General features: G+C 51.3%; 1 protein-coding gene across 2 annotated transcripts in view; it reads left to right on the top strand.

Annotated features, from left to right (window-relative positions):
* Positions 1–12,986, top strand: part of ALX4 (ALX homeobox 4) — a 160,661-nt gene that overhangs the window by 117,621 nt on the left and 30,054 nt on the right. For both annotated transcript variants that reach the window (XM_083163677.1, XM_083163676.1), the window contains exon 2: positions 10,876–11,165. In XM_083163677.1, the coding sequence (XP_083019803.1) occupies positions 10,917–11,165 (249 nt within the window). In that variant the 5' untranslated portion in view covers positions 10,876–10,916. The remainder of the gene's footprint in view (positions 1–10,875; positions 11,166–12,986) is intronic.

Here is a 12,986-nt window from a genome sequence, read left to right as displayed (position 1 = left end):
TGTGCTGCAGGCAGAGACAAATTATTTAGCAGGCATTTTATTGTTGTGACGCGAGTGTCGTCCCCGATCCACAAAGTAATATGACAGAACTATTAATGAGAGGCCACTGACATCATTGGTTTCTCCAGTGGTTCCTGCTCTGTGTAGCCCAGATGTATTTAATGACAGCAGCCAGTAGAGAGACAGCGTATATAATAGGAGACGTATATAGGCACATGGCCGGGGCAGAAGGCGCTGGGCCACACATGGCTGGGACAGAAGGCGCTGGGCCACACATGGCTGGGACAGAAGGCGCGGGGCCACACATGGCCGCCACGTCCGGGGCTTATTCTGCAGCAGGACAGATGTGTGCTGGAAATATATTATTGTATCCAGTACAATGGAGTCTTCATGTGGAGCAATCTGCAGTTTGTGTCTTCCAAGAGTTTCATTTTATTATCATTTTATTATCATTTTATTACTATATTTCATACAATGGGGGAAATTTACTAAAATGTGTATTCTACTTCACATGTGATGTTGCTATGGGCAACCAATCAGATCCTGTCTACTATCTTCTAGACTCTAGACGGGATCTGATTGGTTGCCCATAATTTCCCCCAATATGTCTTTCCTCTAGACCAGGGATAGGCACTGCAGCTGCTGACAGTACATGCTGGGATTTGTAGTGCCACACTATTTTCTCAGACCTGCGAGAAATAAGCTACGGCAATTCCTATAGAGATTCCTGCGGCGGATCATCCAGCCGGTATCTGAGTGCGCTGCAGGGACAACTGAATAAACTCCACCCTGAGCGCAGCTATCAGCAGGTATTCCCAGGCCTCGGTGTACCCTGATGTCTGAGCACAGCTATCAGCAGGTATTCCCAGGCCTCGGGGTACCCTGGGGTCTGAGCACAGCTATCAGCAGGTATTCCCAGGCCTCGGTGTACCCTGATGTCTGAGCACAGCTATCAGCAGGTATTCCCAGGCCTCGGTGTACCCTGATGTCTGAGCACAGCTATCAGCAGGTACTCCCAGGCCTCGGGGTACACTGGGGTCTGAGCGCAGCTATCAGCAGGTACTCCCAGGCCTCTGTGTACCCCGGGGTCTGAGCGCAGCTAACAGCAGGTATTCCCAGGCCTCAGTGTACCCTGATGTCTGAGCACAGCTATCAGCAGGTACTCCCAGGCCTCGGTGTACCCTGATGTCTGAGCACAGCTATCAGCAGGTACTCCCAGGCCTCGGGGTACACTGGGGTCTGAGCGCAGCTATCAGCAGGTACTCCCAGGCCTCTGCGTACCCTGGAGTCTGAGCACAGCTATCAGCAGGTACTCCCAAGCCTCTGCGTACCCTGGGGTCTGAGCACAGCTATCAGCAGGTACTCCCAGGCCTCGGTGTACCCCGGGGTCTGAGCGCAGCTATCAGCAGGTATTCCCAGGCCTCGGTGTACCCTGATGTCTGAGCACAGCTATCAGCAGGTACTCCCAGGCCTCGGTGTACCCTGATGTCTGAGCACAGCTATCAGCAGGTACTCCCAGGCCTCGGGGTACACTGGGGTCTGAGCGCAGCTATCAGCAGGTACTCCCAGGCCTCTGCGTACCCTGGAGTCTGAGCACAGCTATCAGCAGGTACTCCCAGGCCTCTGTGTACCCTGGTCTCTGAGCACAGCTATCAGCAGGTACTCCCAGGCCTCTGCGTACCCTGGGGTCTGAGCACAGCTATCAGCAGGTACTCCCAGGCCTCGGTGTACCTTGGTGTCTGAGCACAGCTATCAGTGGTTACTCCTAGGCCTCTGTGTACCCTGGTGTCTGAGCACAGTTATTAGTGGGTACTCCCATGTCTCAGCTGTGCTCAGACTCCAGAGTACGCAATCAGCAGGTACTCCCAGGCCTCTGTTTACCCTGGTCTCTGAGCACAGCTATCAGCAGGTACTCCCAGGCCTCTGTGTACCCTGGTGTCTGAGCACAGTTATCAGCGGGTACTCCCAGGCCTCTGCGTACCCTCTTGTCTGAGCACAGTTATCAGTGGCTACTCCCATGTCTCTGCGTACTCTGGAGTCTGAGCACAGATATCAGTGGGTACTCCCAGGCCTCTGTGTACCCTGATGTCTGAGCACAGTTATCAGCGGGTACTCCCAGGCCTCTGCGTACCCTCTTGTCTGAGCACAGTTATCAGTGGCTACTCCCATGTCTCTGCGTACTCTGGAGTCTGAGCACAGCTATCAGCAGGTACTCCCAGGCCTCTGTGTACCCTGGTCTCTGAGCACAGCTATCAGCAGGTACTCCCAGGCCTCTGTATACCCTGGTGTCTGAGCACAGTTATCAGCGGGTACTCCCAGGCCTCTGCGTACCCTCTTGTCTGAGCACAGTTATCAGTGGCTACTCCCATGTCTCTGCGTACTCTGGAGTCTGAGCACAGCTATCAGCAGGTTACACTCCCAGGCCTCTGTGTACCCTGGTCTCTGAGCACAGTTATCAGCAGGTACTCCCAGGCCTCTGTGTACCCTGGTGTCTGAGCAGTTATCAGCAGGTACTCCCAGGCCTCTGTGTACCCTGGTGTCTGAGCACAGTTATCAGCAGGTACTCCCAGGCCTCTGTGTACCCTGGTGTCTGAGCACAGTTATCAGCAGGTACTCCCAGGCCTCTGTGTACCCTGGTGTCTGAGCAGTTATCAGCAGGTACTCCCAGGCCTCTCTGTACCCTGGTGTCTGAGCACAGTTATCAGCAGGTACTCCCAGGCCTCTGTGTACCCTGGTGTCTGAGCACAGCTATCAGTGGTTACTCCTAGGCCTCTGTGTACCCTGGTGTCTGAGCACAGTTATCAGCAGGTACTCCCAGGCCTCTGTGTACCCTGGTGTCTGAGCAGTTATCAGCAGGTACTCCCAGGCCTCTGTGTACCCTGGTGTCTGAGCACAGTTATCAGCGGGTACTCCCAGGCCTCTGCGTACCCTCTTGTCTGAGCACAGTTATCAGTGGCTACTCCCATGTCTCTGCGTACTCTGGAGTCTGAGCACAGATATCAGTGGGTACTCCCAGGCCTCTGTGTACCCTGGTCTCTGAGCACAGCTATCAGCAGGTACTCCCAGGCCTCTGTATACCCTGGTGTCTGAGCACAGTTATCAGCGGGTACTCCCAGGCCTCTGCGTACCCTCTTGTCTGAGCACAGTTATCAGTGGCTACTCCCATGTCTCTGCGTACTCTGGAGTCTGAGCACAGCTATCAGCAGGTTACACTCCCAGGCCTCTGTGTACCCTGGTCTCTGAGCACAGTTATCAGCAGGTACTCCCAGGCCTCTGTGTACCCTGGTGTCTGAGCAGTTATCAGCAGGTACTCCCAGGCCTCTGTGTACCCTGGTGTCTGAGCACAGTTATCAGCAGGTACTCCCAGGCCTCTGTGTACCCTGGTGTCTGAGCACAGTTATCAGCAGGTACTCCCAGGCCTCTGTGTACCCTGGTGTCTGAGCAGTTATCAGCAGGTACTCCCAGGCCTCTGTGTACCCTGGTGTCTGAGCACAGTTATCAGCAGGTACTCCCAGGCCTCTGTGTACCCTGGTGTCTGAGCACAGCTATCAGTGGTTACTCCTAGGCCTCTGTGTACCCTGGTGTCTGAGCACAGTTATCAGCAGGTACTTCCAGGCCTCTGTGTACCCTGGTGTCTGAGCAGTTATCAGCAGGTACTCCCAGGCCTCTGTGTACCCTGGTGTCTGAGCACAGTTATCAGCAGGTACTCCCAGGCCTCTGTGTACCCTGGTGTCTGAGCACAGCTATCAGTGGTTACGGTACTTGTTTCCTAGAACGGCCACAACGATTTAGATCGTTGTGGTCGTAAGATAAAAAATCGGATCGATCGCATCGCATGCGATCTGGTCGCATGCGATGCGACCGATCCGACCGACCGATTTTTCACCCGATTTTTTTTTTTTTCACATGATTATTTTCAATTGCCCCCCCAAATGTTACTAAGTGGGCTAGACCCCACGATAGACGTCAACCCGAAGCGTGGCGAGCGCAGCGAGCCCGCGAGGGGCGGTGGTGCGCGTCCTCCGACCTTTTCATTCCCCTACTATCCACTAGGGCGTGGAGTGAGAATAGAATAGTGTGGCGAGCGTAGCGAGCCACCGAGCCCGAAGCGTGGCGAGCGCAGCGAGCCCCGCGAGGGGCCGCGTATAACTTCACAGGTATACGCGTCCCCTCGCGGGGCTCGCTGCGCTCGCCACGCTTCGGGCTCGGTGGCTCGCTGCGCTCGCCACACTATTCTATTCTCACTCCACGCCCTAGTGGATAGTAGGGGAATGAAAAGGTCGGAGGACGCGCACCGCCGCCCCTCGCGGGCTCGCTGCGCTCGCCACGCTTCGGGTTGACGTCTATCGTGGGGTCATGGCGGGCACATAAAAAATGTGAAATGGGTCATATTGGCCCATTTCACCTTTTTTATCATTTTTCCCTATGTGAGATGGACTTAATCAAGCCCATCTCATCTTGTGCCATTATAATGGCACAAGACCGACCGATTTCAATGTTAAAAGATTTTTTAACATTGAAGTCTATGGAAAAATCGGGTCAATCGGTCGGTCGCATCGCGGCCGATTTTAATTGGTCGCGACCGACCGATTGACCCGATTTCTGTCAATCAAAGGGAAAAAATTGTAAAAAATCGGCCACATCGTGAGGATCGTGTCCCTTAATTAAGAGCCACGATCACTCACGATTGTGGCCGTTCTAGGAAACAAGTACCGTGGTTACTCCTAGGCCTCTGTGTACCCTGGTGTCTGAGCACAGTTATCAGTGGGTACTCCCATGTCTCTGCGTACTCTGGAGTCTGAGCACAGCTATCAGCAGGCAGGGCCGGCGCCACCACTAGGCAGCTCTAGGCATTTGCCTAGGGCGCCGGCACCTGGAGGGCGGCAGTTCGCCCCTCACCCCCTGCACTGTGGTACCTGCGTAAAAAAAACTTCTGTCCCCGGCGTCCCTGCTGAGTGCTGGTGTAGGGGTGTCCGTGCCGCCGGGGGAGCCTGCGGCGCTGTTATCGTGTATACGCTTGTCGCGCCCGGCGGGGTCCCTACAGTGCATAAAAAATAACGCCGCGCGCATAGCGCTAGTTATTTTCTATGCACTGTAGGGACCCCGCCGGGCGCGACAAGCGTATACACAGGGCCGGCGCCACCACTAGGCAGCTCTAGGCATTTGCCTAGGGCGCCGGCACCTGGAGGGCGGCAGTTCGCCCCTCACCCCCTGCACTGTGGTACCTGCGTAAAAAAAACTTCTGTCCCCGGCGTCCCTGCTGAGTGCTGGTGTAGGGGTGTCCGTGCCGCCGGGGGAGCCTGCGGCGCTGTTATCGTGTATACGCTTGTCGCGCCCGGCGGGGTCCCTACAGTGCATAAAAAATAACGCCGCGCGCATAGCGCTAGTTATTTTCTATGCACTGTAGGGACCCCGCCGGGCGCGACAAGCGTATACACGATAACAGCGCCGCAGGCTCCCCCGGCGGCACGGACACCCCTACACCAGCACTCAGCAGGGACGCCGGGGACAGAAGTTTTTTTTACGCAGGTACCAAACAAGACCCCCCCCCCCCCCCCCCCGCCCGGCACCGGGGCGCCCCCACCCCGACTCGCCTGGGGCGCTCCGGTGCCTTGCACCGGCCCTGTCAGCAGGTACTCCCAGGCCTCTGTGTACCCTGGTCTCTGAGCACAGCTATCAGCAGGTACTCCCAGGCCTCTGTGTACCCTGGTCTCTGAGCACAGTTATCTGCAGGTACTCCCTGGCCTCTGTGTACCCTGGTCTCCTAGCACAGTTATCAGCAGGTACTCCCAGGCCTCTGTGTACCCTGGTGTCTGAGCACAGTTATCAGCAGGTACTCCCAGGCCTCTGTGTACCCTGGTGTCTGAGCACAGTTATCAGTGGGTACTCCCAGGCCTCTGCGTACTCTGGAGTCTGAGCACAGCTATCAGCAGGTATTCCCAGGCCTCTGTGTACCCTGGTGTCTGAGCGCAACTATCCACACAGGCAGCACATATACAGCCGGTTCACAGACACACAGGTGCGCACACACACACAGGCAGCAGACACACACATACATCCTATGTATCTATTGCACAGTCACTGGCGAGTGTACAACGCCGCACACACTTCCCCCAGGTCAGATTCAGACCTGACCCAGTTGAATAACCTCTTCCTCCCAGTGCACAGCCCACATGTGGAATAGACCCCTCAGTCATATTAATGCCTCACACCTCTGCATGGAGACATTTCCGCCTTTGAACATAGTGGCCAGGTGCGGATCTGTCACCACATGGCCCTTATCTGCGGCCTCTCCCAGCGCCTGCTTGTCTCTGGCCCGGGAGGGAATGAGAGCACAGAGTTATGACCAGGTTATCAGGTTATCACAGAACGAAGCCTCTGCTGCAGCTCAGACGCCCCCACAGAAGACCTGCACCCAGTGCACCCCCTAATCTGTACACTCGCCATTATTCCCAGCATCACTATGCACGGATACAGCTGGCGAGAACCTGCGTGACAGCGATATCCAGATGGCGGACACTGGGCCAGATTCTCTAAGCTTCAAAAGTGATAAAATGGAGAGTGATAAACAGCCAGCCAATCAGCTCCTGTCTGACATTTTTCAAACACAGCCTGTGACATGGCAGGCAGGAGCTGATTGGCTGGCTGTTTATCACTCTCCATTTTATCACTTTTGAAGCTTAGAGAATCTGGCCCAGTGTCTGGGTCAAAAAGCAACAGGCCGGCACTACAAGGTCAACATTGCCAAAGGTTGACACAAGTTTTTCAAATTTTTGGGACTTTATCATTGACGAGGGATCAGTAACGCATGGTGAGAGAGGCGAGGGGACGCAGTACACTATTTGGGGTTCCATGCGCTCAGGTGTCGACATTGACACTAAAACAACATTAAAAACTCATGTTGGCATTTTCATGTGTCGACTGTGCGTGTTGATCTTTTGGCGTTGACCTAGACATTTTCCCCCGTGTACCACGGTGTATGACTACTTTTAGCGCACACATGCAAATATATGCAAACATGTAAATGAGGGATAAGTACTTATTGGTATTTCCTAATCTATTGTATGTAGAAATGAGGAGAGATACTACGGGGGAAATTTACTAAGATGTGCAATCTACTTGTGATGTTGCTATGGGCAACCAATCAGAAACGACTTCTTATTTATTTAGCACCCTCTAGAAGGTAGTAGACATGATCTGATTGGTTGCCCATAGCATTGCCCATAGAAACATCACAAGTGAAGTAGAATACACATCTTAGTAAATTCCCCCCTACATGTTATTAAGTACTACCTGCGATGGCAGCATGGCAAAGCCTATTTCTCAGCCACAGTATGCCGTGTTGGTACACTAATGCGCTGGGTGGTGCTATAGACGGGGGCCCACAGCTAAAAATGCTATAAATAAAAAATAAAATAAAAAATTTCAGTTTGAGGGTCTTTATATTTTTCTACTTTTTTCATAGTTAAATAGAAAACGAGAGTCAGGCTGCCAGCCAAGTGCACGCGCCAGAAATATTGCACTAGCTTGTGTCTGTCTGTATGGTACTGGTCGGGCCATCCATAGGGCCACATTTCCTGACTCCGGTCAGTGTCGCCTTGGACCGAAAATCGTTCCGCTGCTTCGTGACCTTTGTGATAATTCCCACCAAGGACAGATCTTCCGTCTCTTCCATAAGGAGCATAAAATAATAAGATTTTGGTGGGGCCGTAATGAGGGTGCCCAGATGCCTCCAGTAGTAACCCATGAGATGTAACTTATTACACAGCTTTATCTCCCCCGCCCTTACCCCAGCCATAACTACATCATAACGTCTGAGAGATAACTGCGGCCAGATCCCCCAGCACCACCGGGATTATACAAATCCTTCCAGGCCCTACACAGCCATATATCTCCCTTCATTATGATGTTGTGGCTGCAATGAATCAGTGCCACCAGATGAGCTGACAATCTAATGTGCCGCTGTGGGCCCAGTAAGACACAAATGACTATCAGAGGTCAGACAAAGTTGAGTTAGGAAATATCGGTTCTAAATCCTGTAAATCCTGAAGCTGAGGGATTTTGTTATTTTAACCGACATTGCCCCCCTTCCCCTACTCACAACCCCCCACCTCCCCACAAGGCCCATACGAGGGGAATAGAGAAGCTGTGTGCTGACTGAGGGGGGAATAGAGCTGGGGGTCTTCCTGGGGTATTGTGACATCGACATCTTAGAAAATGCACATTGTGAGTGTGGTACAGAATGTCGACATGGATGTTATAATTCTGACATGTAACGTGTCAACAAGAACGATATCAACCATAACATTGGAAGCAGCTTTTTCTAGGTGTGGAACAGAACGTAATAAGGGGCCGATTCAGGATTACTGTGATCTGAATTTGGCCCCTGCCAGATGGGCCAGGTTTGTGAACACGCCTATCTATACATGTGCACACCCCGGCACCGAATGGCGGTGAGGACTTACACAGTCGCTGGGATGCTCCTTGTGGGGAGGGAGGGCCAGGGGTGGAAGCGGCGCTGGACCATGGGAAGGCAGGCGGGCGGCTGATGACACAGGATGTCAGCACCTGCCCACACTTTCGCTGCTTACTGAAACAAGCAGAATAGGGCCCTAGATGTATTATGGTCAAATACATTTGTGTAGCTCCCTCCAATAAATAATAATTTGGGCACAAACCGCATTATTACCCTTTATCATAGTTACATATATACTGCACCAGTAGTAAAGGGAGCATCGGCCCTCTGCAATAGGTACTGTCACAGTAATAGGCAGAGAGAACAAGAATATGCACTCATGGCCCCAAACTGGGGAACAGTGTCCTTTGTCTGCATAGGGTGTAATAGATGTATTATGGGCAGCGGTCAGGACATGTTGGGGTGTAGTGTCCTATATCTGTATAGGGTGTAATAGATGTATTATGACCAGTGGTCAGGACATGTTGGGGGTGTAGTGTCTGTATAGGGTGTAATAGATGTATTATGGTCAGTGGTCAGGACATGTTGGGGTGTAGTGTCCTATGTCTGTATAGGGTGTAATAGATGTATTATGGCCAGTGGTCAGGACATGTTGGGGTGCAGTGTCCTATGTCTCTATAGGGTGTAATAGTTGTATTATGGCTGGCTGTCAGGACATGTTGGGGTGTAGTGTCCTATGTCTGTATAGGGTGTAATAGATGTATTATGGTCAGTGGTCAGGTCATGTTGGGGTGTAGTGTCCTATGTCTGTATAGGGTGTAATAGATGTATTATGGCCAGTGGTCAGGACATGTTGGGGTGTAGTGTCTTATGTCTGTATAGGGTGTAATAGATGTATTATGGCCAGTGGTCAGTAGATGTTGGGGTTGGGGGTGTCCTATGTCTGTATAAGATGTACTAGAAGTACTATGGCCAGTGGTCAGGACATGTTGGGGTGTCCTATGTCTGTATAGGGTGCAATAGATTTATTATGGTCATGGCCAGGTCATGGGTGAGACACCTCCATACTCTCTTCTTGGGAATACTTGGTAAATACCCCTGTAGTAGACCAGAACGAGGCAGTAGACACCAGTGGGTGAGACCCCTCCATCCTCTCTCTCAGAGAACACCTGGTAAATACCCCTGTAGTAGACCAGAACGTGGCGGTACACACCAATGGGTGAGACCCCTCCATACTCTCTTCTGGGGAATACTTGGTAAATACCCCTGTAGTAGACCAGAACGTGGCAGTACACACCAATGGGTGAGATCCCTCCATCCTCTCTCTCGGAGAATACCTGGTAAATACCCCTGTAGTAGACCAGAACGTGGCAGTACACACCAATGGATGAGACCCCTCCATCCTCTCTCTCGGAGAATACCTGGTAAATACCCCTATAGTAGACCAGAACGTGGCAATACACACCAATGGGTGAGACCCCTCCATCCTCTCTCTTGGAGAATACCTGGTAAATACCCCTGTAGTAGACCAGAACGTGGCAGTACACACCAATGGGTGAGATCCCTCCATCCTCTCTCTCGGAGAATACCTGGTAAATACCCCTGTAGTAGACCAGAACGTGGCAGTACACACCAATGGATGAGACCCCTCCATCCTCTCTCTCGGAGAATACCTGGTAAATACCCCTATAGTAGACCAGAACGTGGCAATACACACCAATGGGTGAGACCCCTCCATCCTCTCTCTTGGAGAATACCTGGTAAATACCCCTGTAGTAGACCAGAACGAGGCAGTACACACCAGTGGGTGAGACCCCTCCATCCTCTCTCTCAGAGAACACCTGGTAAATACCCCTGTAGTAGACCAGAATGTGGCGGTACACACCAATGGGTGAGACCCCTCCATACTCTCTTCTGGGGAATACTTGGTAAATACCCCTGTAGTAGACCAGAACGTGGCAGTACACACCAATGTGTGAGACCCCTCCATCCTCTCTCTCGGAGAATACCTGGTAAATACCCCTGTAGTAGACCAGAACGTGGCAGTACACACCAATGGATGAGACCCCTCCATCCTCTCTCTCGGAGAATACCTGGTAAATACCCCTATAGTAGACCAGAACGTGGCTATACACACCAATGGGTGAGACCCCTCCATCCTCTCTCTCGGAGAATACCTGGTAACAACCCCTGTAGTAGACCAGAACGTGGCAGTACACACCAATGGATGAGACCCCTCCATCCTCTCTCTCGGAGAATACCTGGTAAATACCCCTATAGTAGACCAGAACGTGGCTATACACACCAATGGGTGAGACCCCTCCATCCTCTCTCTCTGAGAATACCTGGTAAATACCCCTGTAGTAGACCAGAACGTCGCAGTACACACCAATGGGTGAGACCCCTCCATCCTCTCTCTCAGAGAATACCTGGTAAACTCTTATGCTTTATTTCTGCAGGCAAAGAAGGTTCCCTGACACCAAACAGTGACCCCCCGGGAATGGACAGTGGCTACCTAACCAGTAAGGAGACCACAGGAAAGAACTCCCAGGACAGAGGGAGCAGTGATCTGGCCATGGACAAGACAGAGTCTGAGAGCAACAAAGGAAAGAAGAGGCGGAACAGGACCACGTTCACCAGCTACCAGCTGGAGGAGCTGGAGAAGGTCTTCCAAAAGACGCACTACCCCGATGTCTATGCCCGGGAGCAGCTGGCCATGAGGACTGACTTAACGGAGGCCAGAGTGCAGGTACAGTGATTGATTGGCAGCCCAGTACTAGCAAAGCATCTGCGCAACATGCCATAAAACTGCGCCCTCACGCAAGCTGCCCTTAACTGCGCCCTCGGCCTTATGGACGGGCATCTTAGCTGACCTGGCATATATTGCCATGATAACACACAGAGAAGGGTGTACGTCAGCAAGACAGGATTGTGGGTACCTGCTGGGGCACATATCTAAGGGTGGTACAGTATATTACCGCAGCTGGAGGGTACCCGAGCAATGTCATCTGTAAGTTCTCTGACCCCACGATTCTGATCTGGGAGCACAACATATAAGACAAGGCCCGGGGTGAAGCCATGTTACCCTGCAGATGGGGCTGGTTTATACAGACAGATTAGGAACTGAGGAGCAGCGTATGCAGATGTATTTAATATAATACGTAAAGCTTCCTGCATGCATAGGCTACATGTAAAAGCAGACAGTATTCGCCCTGCATGCATTATATATAAATGTATCTGCACCTAGCGTGCTTTGACCAAGGGCTTTTTTAGCTCCGCTCCCACCTCAGAACTACAGTAGCAGTAAAGCTGCCCATACACGCTGCGATCCCAGCGTGCGTTCCGGGCTTAAATAGCATCCATCATATCGCATTGCATGCCTTGCGCATGCAATGCGATGCGATGTGATGAAAAGCAAGTACAAAAAGTATGTGCAGCACATACTTTTTGTACTGTGCGATGAGGTGCCGCGGTAGTGCGCACCTCAAAGCACACATCACACCACCGGAAATCGCAGCGTGTATGGGCGGCATAAGTCCCATTTGCTGCCAGCTCATGAAATACCCAAATATTTATTATCCTTCCCACTGGCAGCAGCTACATGCGGGCAAGTGATTCATACATGGTGACTCCATACAGATGCCAGGTACAGAGTGTGGTAATGTGATTTGCACTCTTACCCCTGAGGACGTCCTGAATGATGCTGTGAAGGATGAAACTCGTTGGGTTTCAGGTCACTACTCTCCATATGATGTATGATAACAGAGTACAAGTCCGATATGTGTTTGTTAATGATTTGTTTAAGGGCATAAAAACATTTTGTATCCCAATTGCACACTGAATGAGAAAATAACTACATATTGATCAGATATTATCTGATCAATATGTAGTTATTTTCTCATTCAGTGTGCAATTGGGATACAAAATGTTTTTTTTTTTTCCTAGACAGAATTACCCCTCCCTTTTGGCACCTGAATGACACACCTCTGATTGAGCAGCTTACCAACCAAAATGTTGTTTAAGGGCATTGTTTGGTGTGTGGAATTGTGGCACATTGCGTGGCGTCCCCTTCATCTCTTTGTCACTTTGCAGGTGAGCAATAGTTACTGTGAGATATAGGTCACATATTATTTACATACCCCTGTTCTCCCTTATGCCACATGACCACAGCTGAGCTTCGGAGCGTTAGGAAGAAAACGAAAAAGACAACGCTCCTGCATATAACTTATAAGGAGTCACAGCAATGAAGGTGCCCATATTGGAATATATACAGTAGGAGTGTGATTATTTGAGGAGTGTAACCAGTGTTAGGTTAGGTGCTGAAGGTCACATGACACACAGGTCTGTGGGGTGGCAGCCCACTTCTCCCATGGCTGACTTGGTAAATCGGTTGAGTGTTTCTGGGAAGGTGGGGGAGAGAAAAAAGGCGGCTAATAATGTTTTATTTGATAAGTGCACTGAAGGTACCATAAGGACTTTAATTTACTTTTTATTTTGTATTTTTTCCTTTTTATTTGATATTTTCTTGTCCTTTTAATCATATCCATTTTGTCCATATCCAAAATTAACT

This window comes from Crinia signifera, chromosome 11 (assembly GCF_055691185.1).
Source record: "Crinia signifera chromosome 11, ASM5569118v1, whole genome shotgun sequence".
Taxonomy (NCBI): Eukaryota; Metazoa; Chordata; class Amphibia; order Anura; family Myobatrachidae; genus Crinia; species Crinia signifera.
This window is presented reverse-complemented; position numbering and strand designations above follow the sequence as displayed.